The sequence below is a fragment of the Telopea speciosissima genome, chromosome 11, assembly GCF_018873765.1.
Source record: "Telopea speciosissima isolate NSW1024214 ecotype Mountain lineage chromosome 11, Tspe_v1, whole genome shotgun sequence".
Lineage (NCBI taxonomy): Eukaryota > Viridiplantae > Streptophyta > Magnoliopsida > Proteales > Proteaceae > Telopea > Telopea speciosissima.
In genome coordinates this window covers 40,537,929-40,564,007 of record NC_057926.1, presented here as the reverse complement: position 1 = coordinate 40,564,007, position 26,079 = coordinate 40,537,929, and the positions used below count along the sequence as shown (strand labels likewise).

Genomic DNA, 26,079 nt, shown 5'->3' with positions numbered 1-26,079 from the left:
TTCCCCCACACACCCATTGCATGTATAGCGTTGATGACAGGGAATCTTTCCAAACTGACACGTGTTAGAATGGCTCCCTTACCCATTCAAAAAAAAATAAAGAAAAAATAAAATAAGAGGACATATATCAAACACGTTGCAGGGTAGTCTCTTTATCCATCTTGTCCTTCAATGGCGGCCCATAGCCCATTGAAGAAGACCCTCTGAAAGGGATTGAACCTGGTGTTGCAACCGGTTCAATTTTGGGTTGACCATTGAGGGTAACCAATGATCACCCAACCCAAACCTGACTGGTTTATTTAACTCTTTTATTTTATTTTTTTTGATAGGAACTGGTTTATTTAACTCAAACCCATCAAAAGGGTTGCTGCATCCAAAATTGAAAATCCTAACCATCTAATGGCCTAGTCGAACCCAAATGGGGTTGGGTTGGACATCTCTAAAGCCGGTTCAAAATCATAGTGGTCCGACCACTATCAGCATCTGCTACAGAGTTGATGTAAAAATGATAAGTAAATGCTCGTGAAACCTGACAAGGTCAACCATGTTAGGCAGCTATCACTAATAAATCCAAAACATATACACCACTATACTGGTCCATAGTAAGGTCCACAGAGAATCTCAGGTTTGTTGGATAAAAAAATTCCCAATGTGGCTAAAAACAACTGGTCTTTCTCCTAAAATATCTAATGTCAATTATTTCTCCCTATATAAAAAGTCCTTCATGAGATACATTAGGAGTAGCTTTTAGTTTGGCTTCACCACCATTGGGGTCCACAAAATCAACTTAATCAAATGGTTGAGAACTTCCAATGAGGATTTCACCCCCAAAAAAAAAAAAATCTTCCAATGAGAACAACTGAGGCTGGATCAATAGTTGCAGGCATCACAGTAAGCACCAATCACAAAGGCAATACAAGCATCTTTGGAAGTTAGCCTGAGTTTGAACGTTAATAATTGGTCAACAATTTTCACTGATCTCCGATTTGAAAGGTTGAGATGACCATTGGATTGAAAGTCAAACCTGAGAGATCTGTGAAACCAGGAAAAATCCTACATCGTCTAGGATGTTTCATTGAATTTGCATATATATGCTATGGTCTCCCTTACTTGACATGATGCATTTTAAAGTCGTGAAACCCACCTGTCAAAGCGGACAATATTGTATTATCGGTGTAGCCGGATTCGTGACACTTTAATGGTATCAAAACCAAGGATGGACATGACTGTAAAAAATATAACCACAGTAGAAACGTAAATTTGAACCACGAAAAATCCCATGTCGTCTGGGGATGTATCGTGAAATGTGCATATATGCTATGGCTCCCTTACTTGGCATGATGCGTCAATCAGTACAAGTTCATTGGTTACGCCCTTTCTGAACTCAGTAAGCCTTGTCCACCACTCCCAACCCCACCCAATTCCCAACTACTTAAAGAATTTTCTTCCTCTCATTTCATTCTACTGCAGGCCTTATTTGCCGTGTGTGGGTGTGCATTTTTATGTGACATATATGCTGGTAGTTAACAATCATTCATGGCTTCTCCTACCACTTTGACCTAAGTCATTTTCAGACTTCCCCCTTTGTCCCTGTAGACTGCAACACATTTAAATTGGACCATAGAACATCACTACGTACTGGTCTTGCATTCACTGGACTTCATTGCAAATGACAAAATTATTTTGAGTCAACTATCCATCACCTAACCAATTGATGTCATAATGTTGGCACCGTCCATAAATGCAACACCCACCTGTTTTGCTTTTTCAAAGTCATCCCAAAGGCCAAAATTTATGAGTTTTTAAAGGCTTGAAAATATTTGAAAGTTGGTAATAATTCTTCTGGAGATGATTTGTCATGACTTGACATGCCTTTTTGTACCCTTCTACCTTAAATACAAATGCATACAGTGTTAGTGTGCTTCATATTGAGAATGTGTATTTACAAAACAAGAAAACAAACAAAATGCAAAAGATGTGGGGGGGGGGGGGGGAGATGGGAATCATTTTGGAGAACTACAACACATCAGTGAAAACTCTTCAGAAGTCATTATCTCCCTCACGCCGATGCAGTTCATAGAGCTCCTAACTGTGTAAAGCTTCCAAGAGGTTCAAAACTGACCTGCCCGTACGTCTCTGTCAATACGATCTGCATTCAGTGTACCAGGAAGCTCTCTGAAATCTTCATTGAAGATTGAATATGCACTGCAGAAAAACAAAAGATAACTAGTAACTATCGGTCCTTGAGATTGTTAGGAGATATTAAGTACTTAATTTCTTTTGCTCAATATTTAAATATCTACTGGCTCAAAACAAGTGAAGAGAAAATCAGGTATTCACTGCTAGAAAGAATTAACATGAAGGTCAATAAAATGACAATGAGAAAATATGAACAAGGAAAATAAACACCAGCATTAGAAAATGCATGTGTGCGTGTGTGTGTGTGTGTGTGTACCACCAGCATTAGAAAATGTGTGCAGTCTGACATAGGATATATAAGCTATTAAATGAGTTAGATGAGGAATGCATTATGGTGGTCCAAATCTGGTATAGGATATATAAGCTGTGAAATGGGTTTGATGAAATGAATTATGGTGGTCCAAATCTGGACCCAACATTACTTGTTAACTCGTAACTGAATCTCACTAGTAAATCAAAAAAAACACCCAGAATTGAATATTACATGCTCACCTCTAGGGATGGCAATGGCGCTGGTTAAAGCTACAGGGAAGGGTCAGGATAGTGCTTCAAAAACCCATGGTACCTTCCCTGACCTGTCTCAGTCTGTGAGTACCCAGCCAAGTTACGAAGTACAATTAGGGGCCCTATGCATGTCCATCATGTCAGGTTGGTTATGGCTTTGCAATCTTTTAAGGTTGGTATGGTATTGTTGATACCCATTCCTACTCACCCCCTATCAAATATTCAAATGTAGAAAGCATCTGCTTGAACCAGATTTGACCACCTAACTCTGCCTGCTATATGTATACCCAACCCAGACCCATAACTTATCTGGATACTTCAACAGGCTTGTTTGATATCGCTGGTGGCAGTGGGTGGTGCGTGAACAGTTAAGACTACATCTTTGGTATTACTTCGGGCAATATATATAACAAATTGTACAATAAGAAACCTAAAAATTAGAGTTTCCATTTAATTTGAAATACTGTGAATAGCAAAAGAGGAAAAAAAAAAAAACAAAAAAAAAAACAGTGGGACATAATTATCTAGAAAAAGTAAAGCCAAAGCAAGGAATTAAGAGATTGGTAAGGATACTAATATATATCTGAGTCCAAGATTTTGGGAAAAATTAATTATGTTTCTAGCATCAGTGGCCATTTTACATATTCATACCTAGGATCTCAGTATATGAATTGTGCTTAAATGAAACCTCATCTAACCTGATCTATTTCATGCTCTGCTTGATTATTTTTTTCTGATTTAATGCAGATAATATGTAGAGTGATTAGATAAGCAAAAAAAAGTTATAAATTAAAGAAATATTAGCTCTACAATCAATAAGATAATAGAATTGCATTTTCTCTTTGGTATTTATAAACTAATTATTTATTTTGACCACTAGGGCAGGAGTGTTTGTTTCTCAAATCATATCCAGTCTAAAACTAACACATCAACAATTACTGGGTGAACTGGTCCAAATTAAGCGATCACCTGAGGTCACCATGTTGCCGCTGCCCAAGATTAAAGAGAATAATACAAAACCCAGTCCCAAGTATCTGCAAGAAACAACACAAGCAACAAGTCATGGAACCCAGGTTCTACCCAAAAAAAAATCTTTTTTTTTGGTTGTTGGGGACTTGAGGGGAGGGAGTGTGTTGAAATAATGAGCCTATGGTCATTTTCCTTGTCAAAGAAATTAGTCTACTCACATATAAAGGTCCAAGATCCCATCTGTGTGCAACAGGGGCCAGTGCAAACCATAAAATGATAACAGCCCATGCCTTTAGACTGATGGAAAAAATCGCCACCAACAGGACGTCTATCAATATTGGAGATGCAAACTTGTTATTTAATCTGGAATTGAATTTTTTAGCAGACATAGGCTACAATTCAAGCAGATGCTTACAAGGCAACTTCAACTTGTCATGAAGGAAAGAGAAAAGCCTCTTTTTCCACCAACTTGCTGATTCTGGAATCTGAAACTTCTGAATATTTATTGAAGATAAAGAAGAAAATTCTTCATTATTAAAGCACAAACAGAAAGAAAGTTGAGTTAGATGGATTAAATGAATTGATTCTAACCAGATCATCATCTTCATCATCGTCATCAAAGCCGTTTTGAACATTTTTAGCAGGAGGCTTTGGTTTAACAGCTACTATCAGGGAATCTGAGGAATACAGGAAAAAGGCATTTAACTCAAATCTCAAACAAAACAATGGCTACTGTCTTTCTTACACCTAATCTTTTTCTTTTGGAAACCACGTCAAAGTTTACAGAAATTAATTTGGGAATATAACAGATAATCTACAAAATCTAAAATCCTTCTCATTTAGACATGGTATAATGTCTAGGCTATAAAATATTAATTGCAAATTTGCAATTTCTCATTCGTCCTCAATTGGAAAAAATATCCAAGACATCTAGTTGATATTAGAACCCACTTACCCAGATATGGTGCAACAGCTGAATTTATGAATTGCTAACTATGATGAATCCATCATCTAATTTTAGTACCTTAACTCTAGTTTTTACCATTTGCATAATCAAACCCATAATCGTAGCAGTGCGTCCAAATATTATCCAAATTATTTGAGCCTTCTTACATTAATCCTAACTATGCCATGTCATTCTATCTGGCCCATAAGTATCATCAAATCTTTTGCTAACTAAACTATCTAGCCTTCCCCTCATCCATTAGATCCTTCGAGTGGAAATCGTTTTGTCAATATGGAGTCTACCAGGGGAAGGCGATAGGCTGCCTACTCAGCTCAGCATTAAACCCAATTCAGCTGAAGCTATATCCAGCTACATTTCGACCACTTCCTTAACCTATGCTATGGAACCCGAGTCACCAAAACCCGATTGGGTTCGCTTATGGGTCTACCCAAGATAGTACCGGTTCAATTTGTACAAGTAATGGTAACTATGTGATTTCTATACCAATGAAGCATTTAGTAAAGGGAAGTAACAAAGGATGGCAGTACTGTAATTTAGTAGAAGCTCAAGTTAAGAGAAAGGAAACAAGCAAGGAATGTAATGTATAAGTGATGGGAGGGTAAACTTGGAACAGGAAACAAAATAAGGATAAGAGGGTATAATGACACACGAGGAGGGTAATATGGGAAAAGGGAGTTAAGAGGGTTTTAATTATTAAAAGTGTTGAGATTAGGGGTAATATGGTCATAAGTTGTGCGGTTTAGGTTTTTATGTTATTTTCTTTTCCTCTTGTTATTAGATTGTAATTTATAAGTAGTTAGGGGTAAATAGTAAAACCCCTAACTAACTTACCAGTTTTGGATTTTGATTATTATTATATATAAGGGTAAGGGAGCTGCGATAGTAACACACAATTCTATCGTAGGCTGCCCTTCCCAACCTTCTCGGCAGCTTGTGCTCTTCTCCTTTCTTCTTCTCTCTACTCTTCTACTGATTAGGTCGTTCCTGGTCTGCAACATGGTATCAAAGCCATCCCAATCAGTATAAGGGTTTTCTCCCATCGTCTTCTGCTGATTTCCCTTCTCGGTTTCTGGATTACTTGTGGTGTGCAGCCACCTTTGCTGGTACTGGTTGTGATGGATTAAGGCCTCCATTAACATGAATGGGGTGCTAATTGCACAAATTTTTTTTATGGTGTTCTCTGGTTGTTGATCTGAAGAAGTTCTTGTCGAGTTTCGATTGAAGAATTCTGGTTCTCTTACTGGGATCAATGGTGCTTTTCACCTCTCCTTGTGGTTGCTGCTGATTCTCCATTAATTGATCTGGTATTGTGGCTATTAGACCATTTTTATGGTGCCTTGGTGTCTTGGTGCTACTTGAAGATCAGATCAATTTCCTTCTAGTTTGATGACATCGATCTGTCAGGGTTTTGGAGCTCTTGAGACCGACTTTGTGATTTTTTGATTGGATGATGTTTTTCGTTGCTGGTTCATCATTCCAACAATTTTCTAGTATGGTTTTCTTCTCAGTTTGACAGCTTGAAGACCTTATTCTCTACCCCCATTTTTTGTCTATCGATTTGGGTTTTCTAAAACCCTGTGGCCATATTGATTCTCCTGGAGGTTGGATTCTTGCTCTTCTTGCTGGTGCATATTAGGACTTTATTGGGGTGCTACATTTGCTGATTGATTGAAGATTTTCTGATTCGTTACCTTGCTCTTATTGCTCATCGATTTGGGCTGGTTGCAAAACCCTGCAACCTAATCTCTACTGCTGCTCCTTCCACTGATACAATGAATGTGACTATAACTTCCATCAAGCTCAAAGGAATTTCCCACTATTTACTGTGGGCTCAAGCTGTGAAAGTCTATATTATGGCGAAAAAGAAGTTAAAGTTTATTACCACAGACCCTCCTGCTTCTGATTCTAGTGATTATGAGGATTGGTTGCAAGAGAATGCCATTATTCTGATCTGGTTGTGGAACAGCATGGAGCCTGATATAGCTGCTAATGTGATGTTTCACACTACTGCCAAGGGAGTCTAGGATGATTTGAAGGACACTTATTCCTAGGAGAAGAACATGAACCGAGTTTATGATTATTATGAGAAGTTCTTTCAGCTTCGCCAGTCTGGCAAGTCTCCTCAGGACTACTACAGCACTTTTTAAAGGTCTTGTTGAGGAATTAAATGTTTTCCAGCCTCTTACTACTGACATAGACAAACTGAAGGCTCAGCGGAATGAGTTCTTTGTTTCAAAATATTGACTGGACTGGATTCAGATTTACAAAAGGTCAAGGGCCATATTCTTGCTGGCGAGACAATTCCCACACTTGCAGACATACTCTCGTCTGCAGCGTATTGTTTCTCCTGTGAAGACTGACCCTTCTCCTAAGGATAACTCTGCTTTTACTGCTGGTCGTGGTGACCATGGCCGTGGCTCAGGGGGAGGTCGTGGTGGTGGTGGTCGAGGTATTACTGGTCCATCTGGTAACAGACCTGCTCGGAAGTGTTCTCATTGCAGCAAATTGGGCCACACGGTTGATTACTGTTGGAAGAAGCATGTTAAGGCAGATTGGGTAACTCAGTCGGCTCAGTACCAGATGGTGGTCATGATGGTGGTTCCTTTAGTGATTCTCCACATGTTCCAATAACGGGTGGCAGTTCTACTACAACTCCACATCGTGATGATCAATAGGACCCTCATCATCCTCTGCTACTCTGGCTCGTGCAGGTACACCTGCCTTCTTTTCTACTACTACTCCACCTTGGATCATTGACTCTGGAGCTTCTACTAATATGACTAGTGAGTCGTCGTTATTTCAATCCTTCTCCCATACTAACCCATTGTCCTTTGTTTTACTTGCTAATGGTTCTTCTACCCATGTGTCTGGGCATGGTACAGTATCTCTTACTTCCTCCATTAATCTCTCCTCTGTGTTGCATATTCCTAAACTAACCTTGAATCTTCTTTCTGTAAGTCAACTAACTAAAGTTTTACATTGTTCTGTGACATTCTATCCTACCCATTGTGTTTTTCAGGACCTTCACACAAGGAAGACGATTGGTGGAGGGTGTGAAAAGGAAGGCATGTACTATCTTAATTATGGTGTTGCTACGTCTTTTTAGTCATTGCTGCATCTGTTGGTGGAGTAATTCCTTTCCAGTGGCACTGTCGGTTAGGTCATTTGTCTTTAGCTAGGTTGAAGTTATTATTTCCTTCTTTTAAGTCCTTGTCTAGATTAGAGTGTGAAGCCTGTGAGTTGGGAAAGCATCACCGTGCATCCTTCCCTACTCGCTTTGTGGCCCGTAGTTCTTTGTTTTCTTTGGTTCATTTGGACATTTGGGGTTCTTGTCGTGTCAAGAATAAGAGTGGATTTATGTATTTTGTTACTTTTGTGGATGACCTACTCATGTCTTACATGGTTGTACTTGTTGAAGGATCGTTCCAAGCTTGTCTCTGTATTCCCAAATTTTTACAATGAAATAAAAACTCGGTTTGGCATGTCTATTAAAGCTTTTCGCTCTGATAATGCTTTGGAATATGTCCAACATAGGATTTTCGACTTTTGGGTAGCCCGAGGTATGATTCATCAAACTAGTTGTTCTTACACCCCACAACAAAATGGGGTGGCAAAACGCAAGAATAAGCATTTACTTGAGGTAGCACGTACTATAATGGTCCATATGCATGCTCCCAAGCAATTTTGGTGTGAAGGGGTGCTCACTGCTTGTTATTTTATTAATCACATGCCTTCCTCTGTCCTTACTGACAAGTCCCCATTTTCTATTGTTTTTCCTGGTTAGCCAGTTTTTCGTTTACCAACTCGTGTTTTTGGGTGTGTCTGTTTTGTTCAAAAGCTACATGTCACATCTGACAAAGTTTCTCCTCGGGCCACTAAGTGCATTTTTCTTGCATATTCCGGTACCCAGAAGGGGTATAAGTGTTATGACCCTGTGTCCTACCGGTATTTTGTTAGTGCGGATGTCACCTTCTTTGAGGGCAACTCTTACTTTCCGTCCCCTCCCTCGGTCTCTACCGATGAGTGGTCTGTTGTTTCACCTCCTCCTATACCTGCCTTAGTCCCTTTTTCTGATGACCTTCCACCTGAGTCGATCTTTACAGGTATATCAGCAACGGACTAGGCCAATTCCACAGGATGCGGTTCCACCTGCTCCACCTCTACCAGCTTCTTCCTCTAGTGAAGCTCTGCCTCCTTCTTCCTCTGCTGACTTGCCAGTCGCTTTACGCAAAGGTACACGTTTTTGCACCCAAAAGTCCAATGTTGTGTACTCTATTGATAAATATGTCTCCTTATCACATTTACCATCCTTCATCCATAATTTTGCCTTATCTTTATCTACTACCACTATCCCCAAAAATTATATTGAGGCCCTTTGCATTCCTAGTTGGAAAACGGCCATGGATGTGGAAATGGATGCTCTTTTATGTCGTCATACTTGGAGTTTAGTAGATTTACCCCTGGTAAGGATCTTGTTAAGTGTCGTTGGGTATATACTATCAAATACCTTCCTGATGGTTCTGTTGAGCAGCTCAAAGCCCGTCTGGTTGCCAAGGGGTATACACAAACTTATGGTGTTGACTATTTCGAGACCTTCTCCTCTGTGGCTCGGCTGAACTTCGTTCGTTTACTTATCTCTCTATGGCTGTCAACTTTGATTGGCCGTTGTTTCAGTTGGATATAAAAAATGCCTTTTTATATGGTGATCTTCATGAGGAGGTTTATATGGAGCAACCTCCAGGGTATGTAGCTCAGGGGGAGAACAATATTCGGGTGTGCAAATTGCGAAAGGATTTCTAGGGTTTGGCTGGACTGAAGTTAACCAAACTTGAATGGTTTTCTTAGGATGAATATGAGGGATAATTGGTCAGATTTGTAGCCTGGTCTAACAGTTGGTTTGGGCTGGGCAGAAATTAGGGTTTTGAGTTTTGATTTGAGATGGGGGGGAATTAGGGTTTCAATGGTTGGGATGGGCAGCAAGGGAGATCGAGTTTTGTAGTAGCATATTACTCTTGGCAGCAGAGTAGGATTGGGATTGTAGAGGATTAGAAGAAGAAGGATGGGGATGGGGATGTCTCAAACTTACTGTAGTAGCAGATTACTCTTGGCAGCAGCTTGTTTGAGGATGAAACTTGAATAACAATTAGATCTTTAACTAGAACTTCAAGGAGATCTTCAAAGAACTTGAAGGAGAGCTTCAAAAGAACCACTCGGGCTTCACACCGCAAGGTGTCGATTGAATCAAACACCAATCCCACCAACGAACCACCAGGGCTTCCCACCGCAAGGTGTCAATCAGATCAAACACCGATCCCACCAGCCTTGATCAAACACAAGACAAAAATATTCAATGGAGAAGAAGAGCAGCAAAAGCTTTCATTAATATAAAAATCCGTGTACCAATACTTGCCCCCCTTCAACCTTATAGAAAAAACTCAAAAATAGACTCCACTAAAATGGAAAGGCTTAAATCAATCCTTAATCTATTAGGTCACCTAAACTAACTAGGAAAGTGAATAACAAAGGAAATAGATTAAAAAACCATGGCTGAACTTATAGAGTCCTAATCCAACTCAACTTAAGTTGTCACATGACCACTTAACCAAGTCACATGATCACTTAAGTGATCACATGACCACTAATTACATAAAAATAAAACTAAGGAATCCCGTATGCAACCTGATTACTCATATTTTAGGCCCAAAAAAGTGGCCTATTACATAGAAAACCCATGGGATCAAAGGCCCAACATGTATAGAACCCAACCCTAGACCTATTCCTAATAAAACAAGCCTATTTCAGTGATGAATCTGCATCAGAAGGAGAAGGGGCCAGAGAGATGAAGTGAGGGAGAATGATGAAAAAGAGGAATGGAGAGAGAGAGAGAGAGAGAGAGGGCACAAGGAACAGATACTGGGGAGAAGAAACATTAGAGAGCAGAGAGAATACCAGAAGAATGTACGTGAGGGAGTAATGTAGTACAGTATTTGAAGGATCAAAACAGTACCAATATAACCTTTTCTCAGAGAGTAAAAGTCCAGATTAGGAGATTAATTAATAGAAGCAAATCTGATGGTCAGATGACCATAGTTGTCACGGTGTCTAGGCGACCCAAGGCATTGGAGAGGGTCCAAAATCAAGGCGACCAAGGTGTCCATGGTGGCTGGACGCCTAGGTGACATCTTGACAACTATGCAGATGACCATCAAACTTAAATCAAGTTCAACAAATATAGGGATGAACACTTGCTGCAAATCTTAGGTCGATCCAAGGGTTGAATCAAAATATATGAAGCAATCCTAGTTGGACTCGGAGAGGGGTAGAACAGTAATTTCACCACTCAAAACAGAATTCAGAAGAGAAGGATAGACAGATCAATTGATCCTGAATATATATTATAAATCTCAGCAACAGAGTAGTAAAACCAGTTAATCGATAAGTATTCAAAAGGACAAAATTCAGGTTAAGAGATGAGGGTGAAATAGAGATTTCAGTATAACTCCAGATCAACAGGTCTGATCTAGACCAAATTCTGCTCAACTGATTTTTTTATGTTAAAGAACAACTTATCAAAATTTGAAGATAATCTAATGGCTAGATTCTCCTAACTCAAATTCACGCAAAAAACAATTGTATATGAATTCCTGATCAGATTAGGAATTGCAGAAAGCTCAGAGCAATACTTACTTGTTAATGGAGGAAAAGATTGAAGGAAGGAGAAGAGCAATAAGAGAAACACCCGGGCTTCACATCGCAAGGTGGTTGGATGGATCAACACCTACCAGTCTTGATCAAACACAAGGACTCCTTGATCAGACACAGGGTTTCTTCACCATTGGAGAAGAAGAGCAACAAAGACAGAGCTTTTCATTAATCAAATTTGTTTGCAATGTTGAACCCCCTAACAAACTTATATTGCATAGTTGTCATGGCGTCCAGGCGCTTTTGTCACGCCTTGACTTCTGGTGTCGCCTTGGTTTTTGAACACACCCCCCCCCCCCCAATCGCCTTGGTTCGCCTAGGCGCCTTGACAACTATGTTATATAGAAAACTCAAAAGCAAACTCTGACACAAAAAAGGAAAGGCCTAACCCAATCCTTAACTAATAAGGTAACCTAAATTGACTAGGAAACTGACTCAAAATGAGACTGGACCTCAAAAACCCCCAATCTGCTAAGCCCCCGACAAGTCGCCATCTTCAGCCCTCTGCGATGAATGCTTCTTCTGAAAAGTCGCCATCCTCTCGCCTTTCCTTCTTTCCCTCCTTACCTCTTCCAGTCACTTCTTCTGAATACTCTCGATCCACTCACCCCACTCTCTCACCTCTTACCACTAATACCTCTCGGGTGGGCCCACTCTCTCTTTTCCTTCGCTGCCCACCCCCCCTTCCACCTTCAAATTCTACTGCCCTAAATGGGCCAGTTCCTATTCCCGGCCCATTTATTCCCTCTTATATCACCTTTGGCCCTTTGTCTTCTTCCTCTGACCCCTCTAGCCTGGCCCGCCCTTCTCAGGCCCACCCCTCTGCTGCAGGGTTATCCCCTATTGAGCCCCAGCCTAAGGCCCTACCTGATCACCTCCATCTGCCTATCGTCCCTTGTCTCCCCTCCCTTCGTGCTTACCATCGACGTGGTACTAGCTGCCCTCCTTAACCTAAGAAGCGGCCCTACATAGCCTATTCCTTGTCCAGTATAGAGAAGATTATGCCTCTAAGCATAGATATCAGAGGCCATGCCCTCTGTCGTGGCACTTCGGATCCTTATTCTTCTGGATAGTGTGCTTTGTCGAGGATAGGTTTGGTTGCAGTTTTGGCCCGGCTTTTCCCTATTTAGTGTGTTGTAATTAATTGGGGCTCCCCACCTCCTCTTTTGCAGGCCCTAGCTATTCCTTTTGTAAGCTGGCCTTGTATTTGGTTCTCGATTGTTTGTTCTCCCCCCCCCCCTTTTTTCTCTCTTTTGGTAATGAATTTTTTATTCATCCACAAAAGAAGAAGAAGACTGGACTTATAGAATCCTAACCCAGCCTAACTAAAACACTTAATAACAATTAAAATAAAAAAATAAAAATACTTAACTAAGTAATCCCGTATGCCTAGCCTCTACCCTGATTATAGGCCCATTAAAGTGGCCCATTACAATAAAAACCCATGGGATCAAAGGCTCAACAAATACATAATCCAACCGAAAGGCTTACTTCCACTAAATAAGCCCATTTAGGCCAACTTGAACACTTAAACAAAGGAGAACTAACTTAAAACATTAAAGAAACTAATGTAAGACAGAAATTAAAATGCTAAACACACTAGGCCTGTAGGCCACGCTAGGCTGGCCTCTTTTGGATCTCCTGCGATAGACCTTCAGATCTGCATCAGAGAGCTACATCCTTGTTGATTCATGGCATCGCCAGATTGCAGAGAGAGAATGTGAGAATCGAGATACTCAAGTGTTCTTTTTCAGTGCCAGATAGAACTCGTTTTGCAACAAACACGTATTTGTCAGATACTCACTGCATACAATTAGCTCTTATAAGGACCTACAAAAACCAATGGCTGTTTTTTAAACATGCTCAATCCTACGATTAAAAATATGCTGGCGTGGTAGGTTCCTTTTTACCCCGTTTTCTCAGAGAACCTTTTCCCAAATCTATAATATAACATTCATATTCTCTTACTTGAGAACATAAAGAAGAAAATTGTCAAAAAGTAATGGACTTATAATCCAAAAGGAATAGTCAAATACAAGTAATTCACATTTCTGTAAAAGAGTAATATAGAAGTGCACATTATATGGGAAACAAAGTCTTAAAACCGGATGTGAATACTGTCCACAAAGAAAGTTGTCAAAGTCTATGAACGAATTCCCCACCGACAAAAATAGTTCAACACTGCCGCTAAGCCAATCAGACTCTCTAAAAGCCTTTATAGGGTCAACCCACCCAATATTATATCAAGAAGCCAATTACAAAGAAAAAATTTCATGGACTGAATAATATCCTCAAAAGTTGTCATTGTCTCCTTCAGTAACATCACATCTGCCAATAGGGACTAACCTAAATAATATACATTCTTTGGCACCAATCATATTCAAAGTTTATATTGCACTAGGGGAAGGGATTTGTGCATGGGAGGGACGGGCCCATCGACGATCATAGTTGTCACGGCATCTGGGCGCCCCAACGCATTGGAGAGGGTCCAAAATCAAGGTGACACAAACAAGGCGCTAGCCTAGATGCCCAAGGCGACCAAGGCGCCTGGACTCCTTGACAACTATGTCGACGATTCGTTAATAGGGGTGGTTTTGGTATTTCGATGGAACCATTGCCCCCACTCCCCATACAATAGTTTTGTGCGCGACCGTGCACAAAACCTTTTGCCATACACTATATCATGTCAAATTATAATGCCAATAGGCCCAGTACAATTTTCATGGTATTGCAAGTCCTAAAGCAGCAGTGTGATTACCTTGGCATTGCACATGCACCTCTGATTATAGTATATAATAAAAATCAAAATTTTTGGAAAAGGAAACTCCCTCATCCTACATGGATAACTTCGACTGACCAACTTATTGGAGCTTGTACGGATGTGATTAAGTTTTATATTAAATTAAACAAGAAATAATATTTCTCCCATTGCGACAAATCCATAATAAAGTAACCTGAGGGGGGGTTGCAAATATGCTCGACTAAATTTGAAGCTTCTCTGTGAAAAAAATAACAATGTCATATGCCCCCCCCCCCCCAAAAACACACATACTTTTTTTTAAAGGTTCAATGAATATCAACAGTTTTGCATTTGGTAAAACATTAATATAGAGCATACAAAGTTACTAATAGTTTGAAAGTGAAAAATACCTCCATCACTGAGCCGGAGGGACACATCATCCCCATTTTTGCTGTCATAGAGTATCTCCCCTCGCAAGATAAGCTTCAAATGATCAATTGGCAATTGGCAATTCTTGGAAATCAAGTTTCTCAAATCAAGCACCTGAATATGGTCCAACCAAATGGATTTTTGCAACATGAGATCACCTCCTTATCATTTGAAAAAAAAAAACCTAGTGAACTTACGCTTACATGCGAGGCCAAGTAAACCCAAGCCCATTGCCATCGCTATTTTTTACTCAAGAATGAAATGCAACTCATCCAAAAAGAGAAACAAATAAAATGTGAACCAGGGAGTTCCTATGAAAAAATGTGATTGTAACATAGAAAGAAAATCACTGCCAAAAACAGCACAAAGTCCTTTTTAATTTTTATTTTTTTGAAAAGAAGTATGTAAAATAAAGAAGCAATGAGACAGAATCTGGAATTTAGGGGTCTAGGTCACAATAGGGCAGAAGATGAAAGTAATCTTGGCCAGTCAGAAAAACCACTAGAAGACATCAAACAGGAGCATAGAAACCTGCAATTGGGCTTGAAAATCATTGAGAAAGGATTCCTTACCTACAAGACTGAGATAAAACTTAAAAGAACGTGACTTCTAACACCATAACAGGGCCATACAAGCAGGTCAGGCAGTCAATTTACAGATTTCATCTTGATTGTCGCTTAACATCCATTATTGAATACTTCTATAGGGTGTGAAACATTGACACATGAGATACTAAAGGCTAAAGCACATGGTTGATTAAACTATGTAGGATCTGATCAGTTAAAATGTAGGATCTCCTCAATTAACTTTAACAAGGCTCACTTGAACCAATTGAAAATGGAAATGCAACATCAACAGTTTATCAATACAATTAGAGTTACAGATCCAAAAGAAAACAAAGAACCATTTGGATTCTAGATATGAATAAAAAGGTAAACACCAACAATGCTAGAATTTGATACTACTTCCTCTTACAGATAATCAAGAGACACTAAGTGAAAATAATACATTCTTCACATTTGCCTAGGACTTCAGGTCCCATAGTTAAGCAGGTAGTTAGGATTCAAAGTTCACATAAGTCTTCACCACCAACCAACCATTTATCTGATGTGGTACCCGAAGAGCCGCCAAACGAATTACCTCCACTGAAAGATATTCAACATGCCATTGATTTGGTGCCTGGTTCTATTTTGCCTAATCTGCCCACCTACAGACTTGGCCCTACAGAGCATGAAGAGCTCAAGAAACAAGTTGGAGAGCTGCTCCAAAAGGAGTTTATTGAAGAGAGCCTAAGTCCTTGTGCTGTTCCAGCCTTATTGACTTCAAAGAAGGATGGCTCGTGGCGTATGTGTGTGGACAGCAGGGCCATGAACAAGATTACCATCAAGTACAGGTTTCCAATCCCAAGACTTGATAATATGTTAGACATGCTGTCCGGCTCTATGATCTTCTCCAAGATTGATCTTCGAAGTGGTTATCATCAGATTCGTATCCGACCTGGAGACGAATGGAAGACAACTTTCAAGACCAAGGATGGATTATTCTAATGGAAGGTCATGCTTTTTGGTTTGATGAATGCACCCAGCACTTTCATAAGAGTCATGACACAGATACTTCGTCCTTTCATTGGTAAATTTCCGGTTGTTTACTTTGACGATATTTTGGTGTACAGTAAACAACCAGGTGAGCATATTGACCACTTGAAGCAAGTACTAAAGGTACTCAGGTAGGAAAAGCTATACATCAACTTGAAGAAGTGTTCATTCATGCTGCCCAAGGTTATTTTCCTTGGATTTATTGTGTCTTCAAAGAGTGTTAAAGCTGATCCGGAGAAGGTGCGAAGCATTGTTGAGTGGCCTATTCCGAAGACATTCACTGAGGTTAGAAGTTTTCATGGGCTGGCATCATTCTACAGGCGATTTGTTCGCAATTTCAGTGCAATAATGGCCCCCATTACCTAGTGCACTATTAAATATATTAAATATGTATGGGGGTCCATGACTTAATGTACCGTGGGGGTACATAAGTCATGGATACAGCTATCCAGTCCATAGGCCAGCTGTAGTGAGCTGTAGTCTGCCAGCTGTAGTCTTCTTATTTTGTTCTTATTCTCTTTCCTTATTTCAGTTATTAGATGCAATTCTGTTTCCTTAAATTAGGAAACATATTTAGAAAGATTATAATTCTGTTTCCTTAAATTAGGAAACATATTTAGAAAGATTATTTAATATATTTCCTGCATGAGAGGAGCATCTCTCACAACCGAGACTGCTCCATCTCTAGCAGGCTCTTCTCTCATCTTCCCTCTCCTTCATCCTCTTCTTCTGATCAGTCTTTTTCTTTTTATTTCTGTTACATGGTATCAGAGCTTGATTAAATCCTGGTTGTTCTTTCTACAATTCTGGTTTGATCAAGTTAGATTCCCTCCTCCTCCTTCTTGGCTGCAGCAGCCTATGCTACCTATCTACATGATGTCCTAGTTGATGATTACGCAAGCAAACTAGGACTGTACTGCTATCATATACTATGTCTGAAGATCATGTGCTGTGTAAGGATTGATTCTGCATACATTCCCTACAAGGGCTGACTGATGCTCTAAGGATCGAGTGAAGGATTCTGCATACAAGTTTTTTTTGTGGATCTCTTCATTCCACCAGATGTACTACTCCAACCTGGAGGGTTCTATTTTGCTGCATATATGTGTCACTCGATCAGAGTTTTGAGACTTTTTGAGTTCTCCTATTGCTGCTCCTGAAGGACTACAGGTTTTTTTTTGACCTGCGATACTCTGTTTTTTCCAAGATTTCTGGGACTACTATATTCTCTATAACTGCTGAAGCTGTTGGCTTCTTGGTCTGAGCTTCTGGGCTTTTATTTATCTTCCCAAAAGCATTCTTCGATATCTATATCAGGTGATGTTATTCTAATTTGTATCAAAACCAGTTTTCATCCCTGTTTTGGGCTTCTCGATAGCTATTTTACTGGCTGCCAGTTCTGCTTTGTATTCTGCATGTATACAACTTGTTGTGGATTCCATATTCCTCTTGAGCCTTGATAACTGGTCCTTCTCTTGCTGTTACTGCTTCACTGCCTGTTATTCCTTTTTGGGTTTAATATTATGGAAGAGACTAAAGCTACTGTGGACCATATTCATCTACCTATTACTGGTGTTAAGCTGGCTGGGATTTCTAATTACACTCTATGGGTACAAGCTGTACAAACCTATCTGTATGCCAAGGATAAGGTCCAGCATCTCACTGAAGATCCTCCTTCTTATGACCCTAAAGATAAGACTTCCACTGCTGCCTACACTACTTGGATGCGTGATAACTCCACTGTTAAAATCTGGTTATGGAACAGTATGGAACCAGCCATTGCTTCTAATGTTATGTATCACTCCATAGCCAAAGGAGTATGGACTGATCTTCGTGAGACATATTCCCAGGGCAAGAATGTGTCTTGCATTTATGAAATATATGAGAAACTGTTTACACAAAAGCAAGGGGATAGGTCTCTCAGTGAATTCTTTGGCAGTTTTAAGGGACTTATTGAGGAACTTCAAGTGTATCAGCCCTTTACTACTGATGCCGAGGTATTAAAACAACAAAAATCTGACTTTCATGTGGCATTGTTTATTGCTAACCTTCATCCTCAGTATCAGTCTGTAAAAAGCCAGTTACTTACTGGAGAACAGGTGCCTTCCTTGAATGAGACATTTGGTCGTCTTCAGCGCCTGTCTTCTGCACCCAAGAATGATTCATCCTCTGAAAAGGATTCTTCTGCATTTGTTGCTAGCTGGGGCCGAGGGTCCTTCTCCTCTGGTAAGGGTCGTAGCCAGGGCCGTGGTCGTGGCCGAGGGAATGGTGGTCATGGATCTGTCGGTCAGTTTGTTGATAAAGCTGCCCGTCATTGTACCTTTTGCAATAAGCCCAACCACACTATTGATACTTGTTGGGTTAAGCACGGCCGTCCGGATTGGGCAAATGAGGTTGCCAATGCTGCTATTGATCAAGCTTCTGCTGTTGTGGTACCTAGTGAGGCACCCTCCTCGTCTTTACCTGGGGCTCCTCCCACCATGTCTTTGTCTCGGGACGATTATCATCAACTTCTCAAGCGTGTGCAATTGCTTGAGACATCTAGTTCTCCATCCAAAGCTACCGTAGCCATCACAGGTACATCTGCTCTTTTTTCTTCCACATCAGTTTCTACCCCTTGGATTATTGATTCAGGGGCTTCCTCCCATATGACTGGTAAGTCGGGTATGTTTTCTTCTTTGTCCACACTTACTAATTCCAACCCTGTTCTTCTTGCTAATGGCTCTTCTACTGCTATTAGTGGTCATGGTACAGTTTCTCCTACTCCTAACATCACTTTATCATCTGTCTTGCATGTTCCTCAATTACCATTAAGTTTATTATCTGTGAGTCAACTTACCAAGCACCTGAACTGTTCTGTAGCCTTCTATTCATCTTATTGTGTGTTTCAAGATCTTCAGACCGGGTCGACGATTGGTGGCGGGCTTGAGCAGGCCGGCCTCTACTATTTGGATGGAACTGGACCTTCCACTGCTGCTACTGCATCTACTCATCCCACTTCTCATCAGTGGCATGTTCGGCTAGGCCATCTGTCCTTACCTAAGCTGAAAATTATGATCCCAAGTTGTTCCTCTTTAACTCATCTTTCCTGTGAAGCATGTGAATTGGGGAAGCACCATCGCACTTCTTTTCCACCTCGTACTGAGCCTAGGAGTAGTTCTTTATTTTCTTTAGTTCATTATGATATTTGGGGTCCCTGTCGTGTCAAAAATAGGTTAGGAGTTTCATATTTTACTACTTTTGTTGATGATCACTCTCGTTTAACTTGGGTTTATTTATTAAAAGATCGGTCTGAATTTTTATCTGTCTTTCACAATTATGTTAATGAAGTTCAAAATCAGTTTAATGTTCGTATTAAGGTATTTCGGTCTGATAATGCTTTAGAATATATGCAAAATGACATTTCTACCTTGTGTTCTGAACGTGGGATTATTCATCAAACCAACTGTTCCTACACCCCCCAGCAAAACGGGGTGGGTGAACGGAAAAATAGGCATTTGTTGGAAGTCGCACATTCTCTTATGAATCACATGCATGTGCCTAAGTATTTTTGGTGTGATGCAGTTCTTACTGCCTGTTTTCTTATTAACCGAATGCCTTCTTCTGTTCTGTCCAATAAAACTCCTTTTGCTATTTTATTTCCTACTAAATCCTTGTTTCCTCTTTCACCGCGTGTCTTTGGGAGTGTTTGTTTTGTCCATATTTTGCACCAAAATATTGACAAATTATCTCCTCGTGCTATCAAGTGTGTTTTTCTTGGTTATTCCAGGACTCCGAAAGGTTACAGGTGTTATGACCCTATTTCTCATAGGCACTTTGTTAGCGCTGATGTTACTTTCTTTGAGGGCACTCCTTATTACTCTCCTCCTTCCTCACCTAGTGAGGATATGTTTCCTAAACCCACTCCACCTATTCCATCTGTGGTTCCTCTTCCTGTTTTGGACCCTGAAGCTACACCTCCTTTACAGGTTTACAAACGGCGCAAGGCTACAATTCCATCTGCTACAGTACAGGCTCTTGCTCTACCTTCCACCAATGTTGCACCGGCTGAAGTTCCTTCACCAGACTTACCCATTGCTAAAAGGAAAGGTACTCGTTCTTGTACTACTCGTCCTGTCTATCCTATTGAGGACTATGTTGGAATTTCTCATCTTCCCTTGCCCTTTCGTAATGTTGCTTTCTCCTTGTCCTCATCTTTTGTTCCAAAACTCACAAGGAGGCACTTTCTCACCCTGGTTGGAAGGGTGCTATGGATGTGGAAATGGATGCTTTATTATCTCGTCAGACATGGACATTGGTGGATTTGCCTCCCGGTAAGGATTTGGTTCGTTGTCGCTGGGTATACACTATTAAATATAACCCAGATGGATCCGTTAAGCGACTTAAGGCTCGTCTTGTTGCTAAAGGCTATACCCAGACCTATGGAGTTGACTACTTTAAGACCTTCTCTCCCGTGGCTCGTCTAAATTCTGTTCGAGTTCTTATATCTATTGCTGTTAATCTGAATTGGCCTCTTTATCAGATGGATATCAAGAATGCATTCCTCTATGGTGATCTCCAGGAGGAAGTTTATATGGAGCAACCTCCGGGGTATATTGCTCAGGGGGAGAATGTTGCACGTGTATGCAAGCTGGCAAAGGCTATCTATGGTTTGAAGCAGTCCCCAAGGACGTGGTTTGACAAATTTAGCAGTGTTATGACACAATGTGGTTTTTCCCAATGTTATTTGGATCATTCAGTTTTCATCCGTCGCCAAAGTTCCAAGCTGGTGGTACTTGTGGTGTATGTTGATGACATTATCATATCTGGTAATGATGAGTCTGGCATTGCAGATGTCAAATCCTATCTACACAAGCAGTTTTAGATGAAGGATCTGGGTCACCTTAGTTATTTTCTTGGCATTGAAGTCCTCCGGAGTAAAAAGGGTATTAGTCTATCACAGCGAAAGTATATGTTAGACCTACTATCTGACAATGACATGTTAGCTTCTAAACCAGCCGATACTCCCATGGATCCTCATCAGAAGTTTGGCAAAGATGATGGGGATAACTTTGATGACGTACACCAATATAGAAGACTTGTTGGGAAGCTTATTTATTTGACTGTCACTCGCCCTGACATTTCCTTTGCTGTTGGAGTAGTTAGCCAGTTTATACATGCTCCAAAGAAAATACATTGGGAGGCAGCCTGTCGCATCTTGAGGTATTTAAAGGGTGCTCCAGGGAAAGGCCTTATCTATCGGCCACGTAATAGTGTTGATCTTGTTGGATTTTCCAATGCTGATTGGGCTGGTTCTGACAGTGACCGGCGTTCTACTACTGGATATTGTACTTTTGTTGGAGGAAATCTAGTAACTTGGCGGAGTAAGAAGCAGGCTACTGTATCTAAGTCTAGTGCAGAAGCTAAATATAGAGCAATGGCTCATACAATTGCCGAGTTAATGTGGCTTCATAATCTCCTTCAGGAGATGGGTTTTTCAGTTCCTCCTATGAAGATGTTTTGTGACAATCAAGCTGCTATCTATATAGCCAAGAATCCAGTGTTTCATGAGCGTACAAAGCACATTAAAGTGGATTGCCATTTTGTGAGAGATGCGGTTATGAAGAAGCTGATTACTACTCCATTTACTTCTTTTGCAAATCAGTTGGGTGATATGTTTACAAAGCCCTTGTTTGGGCCGACCTTTCGGAACAATCTCAGCAAACTGGGCTTGGGTGATTTGTATGCTCCAGCTTGAGAGGGAGTGTTAAATATATTAAATATGTATGGGGGTCCATGACTTAATGTACCGTGGGGGTACATAAGTCATGGATACAGCTATCCAGTCCATAGGCCAACTGTAGTGAGCTGTAGTCTTTCTTATTTTGTTCTTATTCTCTTTCCTTATTTCAGTTATTAGATGTAATTCTGTTTCCTTAAATTAGGAAACATATTTAGAAAGATTGTAATTCTATTTCCTTAAATTAGGAAACATATTTAGAAAGATTATTAATATATTTCCTGCATGAGAGGAGTATCTCTCACAACCGAGACTGCTCCATCTCTGGCAGGCTCTTCTCTCATCTTCCCTCTCCTTCATCCTCTTCTTCTGATCAGTCTTTTTCTTTTTATTTCTGTTACATGCACCAAGCAAAGCAAAGGAAAGTTTGAATGGACATTAGCCGCCAACAAAGCTTTCCAAGTAATTAAGAAGAAGATGACTGAAGCTCCAGTGTTACGCCTACCAAATTTTGATCAAATATTTGTTACAGATGCTTTTCATATTGGTCTAGGAGGAGTTTTGATGTAGAGTAGGGCACCCTATTGCTTTCTGCAATGAGAAACTCAATGATGCCAAGCGGAGGTACTCGACTTACGACCTTGAACTTTATGTTGTTGTTCAAGTGTTGCGCCATTGAAGACATTACCTTATTGGTAAGGAGTTTGTTCTGTACACGGACCATGAGGCACTCAAGCACCTCCACTCTCAGATGTCCATTAGCAACCGGCACGCCAAGTGGGTTGCATACTTATAGGAGTTCAATTTTGCTTTGAAGTACAAGTCAGGAAAGGAGAACACAACGGCTGATGCACTGAGTAGAAAAATACTGACTTTAAACACTTTCTCAGCCCATGCACTTAGCATCAAGCAGATTCGTGATGAGTATGCTAGTAACAAGGACTTTACTGTCCTATGCTGATTTGAAGCAGGGTGGACAACACCTATGCCCTACACGATGGTTATCTGTTCTTAGGAACACTGCTGTGTATAACTGACTCTTCCCTACGCCATCACATCATACGGGAGTTACATGGAGGAGGTTTGGAAGGACACTTTGGGAAGGGCAAGACCATCATACAGGTGACTTAATCGGTATTATTGGCCTCACTTGGCCAAGGATGTGGAGCATGTAATCAGGAGATGCCGAGTTTGTCAGCTAGCTAAGGGTGACAAGCAAAACACGGGTCTCTACTCACCATTGCCGATTCCTTACCAACCCTGGGTTGACCTTAGCATGGATTTTGTTCTTGGGCTACCACCTACTCATGAGAGGTATGACTCCATCATGGTTGTTGTTCATCGATTCACCAAGATGGCTCACTTTATTCCTTGTCGAAAAACACTTGATGCTTCCCACATTGCCAAGTTGTTTTTCAAGGAAATAATTTGCATCCATGGGCTACCAAGCACTATAGTTTCTGACAGGGACGTGAAGTTCATGAGTTACTTCTGGAAGAAACTATGGATGAAGACTAATACCAAGCTGTTGTTTTCTACTGCCTTCCATTCACAAACTGCCAGGCAAACAGAGGTGGTAAACAAAAGTCTTGGTAACTTATTGAGGTGTTTGGTCAGAGATTATGAGAAGACATGGCCCTCCATACTTGACATTGTTGAATTTGCATACAATAGCTCTGTGAACAGGACCACTGGACGCACTCCTTTCAAAATTTTACTTGGGATTCAGCCCAAACGTCCCATTGATCTTGTTCTTCTACCCCCTCAAGCTAGGGTCAGCATAGAAGCAGATGAGTTCCTACACCACATCACTGAGGTGCATACAGATGTTCGACGAAGAATAGCACTCAGCACTGATCAATACAAGGCTACAACTGATAAGCATCGCTGATATGTTGAGTTCAAGCCTAGAGACATGATCATGGTCAAAGTTAATCCAGAGAGACACCAGCCAGGTGTTAACAGCAAGCTCCACCCGAAGAAGATGGGCCCATACAAAGTACTGAAATGTATTGGCCCTAATGCTTATGTTCTAGAATTGCCTGCTGATATGGGCATAAGCAATGTGTTTAATGTGGCTGATCTTTACCTATATGTGGGACATCACTCAGACGATGGCGACTCTGAACAAATGCTGAGGCTGCCCCAACTCAAGCCACCTACTGAAGATGTGATCGAGGAGGTTCTAAATGACATGCACAAGACCACTCGACATGGCACAGGTTACCATTCCTTCCTCATCAAGTGGAAAGGTCGCCCACTCCAGGACAGTATATGGATCCATGCAGATGATTTCAAGAAGCTTGACCCTGAGTTGTATGAAAGTTACATGGCCTTTACCCATTCATCGGAGAAGAATGCTTTTAAGCCGGGGAGAGCTGATGCACGTCCAAGCATCCGCAAGAAGAAGAAACAGCCCTAAGATTAGTGCCGATTGTTGGAGCCTTAGTTTTATTTTGCAAGTTTCCATGCTTAGTTTATTTTTCATACTTAGTCTAATTTTGTAAACTTCAATTGAACCGGTTCAGAATATGGTCCAATTTAAGTGATTTATTCCTACTGGTTGTTAGGTGACTTATTTCTATTGGTTGTTAGGGGATCTTTTAAGTTATTAGCTTTTAATTAAGGTGTCCCACCCCCTCCACGATTTATGTGAGGGAATGATTTGTTTTGTAATAGGATTCCAGCTTTAGGATTCAAATTCCTAAGTTGATTAGGTGTTTGTCCATTGGCCTTCATATTATAAATAAAGCTCAATGTGGGAGGCTCCCCCACACTTCAAATTTTCAATAATAATCAAGCTTTCTGCTATTGCTGCTACTGCTGCTGCCTTGCTCCATTGTGAGTGCTACCTTGTAGACTTTATAAAGGTGAAGGGATTGGTGGATCTCCAATCGACTCCTTGCATCTTGTCGATTGGGAGGCTCTATTTTCTATCTTCAAAGCTGCTGCCATTGAAGACCTGTAACTCCAGTAAGTAGTTTACTATTTCAGCCATCAACCTTCTTCTTCTAATCCTCTAACCTAAGCCCATCGATCCTCAATATCATCCCCTCCATTGATCTTAATAGATCCACTAAACCCTAGTTCATCTTCAATCTGTCCAGCCTTATTCCACCATTAGAATTCAATCAAATTTCACCCACAACATCCCCACAGTAAGCCCTCCATACGATCCTAGCTTCTACCTTAAACCCATCATTAAAACCCTAATTCACCTCATCCCCTCATTAATTCCCCAAACCCTAAAATACAGATCCATCACTTCCAGCCATCAGTTAACCACCAAACCTTGGCCGAGTGTCCTTCTTAACCCCTAGAAGACTTGACCTAACGCCCTAGTCCTAAATCCACATCTAAACCCTAAATTCCATCACCCCCCTCTTTCCCAAACCCCAAAACCCGAAACCCTAATTTTCTGATTTCTAAATTTTCATTCAAACCTCATTAAACCTAGTTCATTAGACTCCTATAAACCTGCCTATCATTACCATATAAGACTTACTCCCATTACCCTAGACCTAACCCTAACTTTGACCTAAACCCTCAAACCTGCCCAATCAGCCAGTAGTTTGAAAGGTCCTGGTTACTTGGCTCCTAGTAGACCCTTTGTCTATCTAGGACTACATTATAGGGATAAGCTAAATTGTATCAAGATACCACTGTGCCGGGATTTCTTATCTGTTTCTCGAAACTAGTTAACCATTATATCCTAGAATTCATGTTAAGATTGGTAGCACATGGCTGAGACCCAGAAAGATCCTTAACAGTTGAACCAAAGAAAATGACAATTCATATAGATTTACTGATCGTCATACAAAGAAACGGCAACTCCATCAGTTGATTTTTTGAGAAAAAAATCCTCCTTTTCGAGCTAAATCGATCACAAAATAATAAATTCCTCATCAAAGGCAATCTGAATATGTGAATTTGATTTCTCCTTGTCAACTGTTTTCAAACTTTAGAAAGAGATAGAGATAGAGGGATGTGGACAGATGGGCTTACTTTGATAGGAGAAGGAACTCGTAGACGAGAGGGACGGGCAGGCCCTATGATTTTGAGGGTGATCTCCACCTCCTCTCTGCAACTGCTACAATTCTCCGCCATGTCGATAGTTATAGCATCTGCTCCCGGCGTCACCAACAAGAAGTTCTCTTCAATCTCCGCTAACATCAATTTGACAGAAACTCGTTTGAATTGGGATTGAGAAGAACAAACTACAACTGAGATTTCCTATTACCTCCTCTGTTTTGGT

General features: G+C 40.6%; 1 protein-coding gene across 1 annotated transcript; it reads right to left on the bottom strand.

The window, feature by feature from the left end:
* Positions 1-1,864: 1,864 nt before the first annotated feature.
* On the bottom strand, positions 1,865-26,079 carry LOC122644606. Its single transcript, XM_043837986.1, has 7 exons — positions 25,830-26,079; positions 14,492-14,624; positions 4,264-4,349; positions 4,088-4,166; positions 3,891-4,000; positions 3,673-3,737; positions 1,865-2,205 (listed from the first exon to the last, which is right to left on the bottom strand). The coding sequence occupies exons 1-7, from the start codon at positions 25,995-25,997 to the stop codon at positions 2,112-2,114; spliced, it is 735 nt and encodes a 244-aa protein (XP_043693921.1). The 5' UTR covers positions 25,998-26,079; the 3' UTR covers positions 1,865-2,111.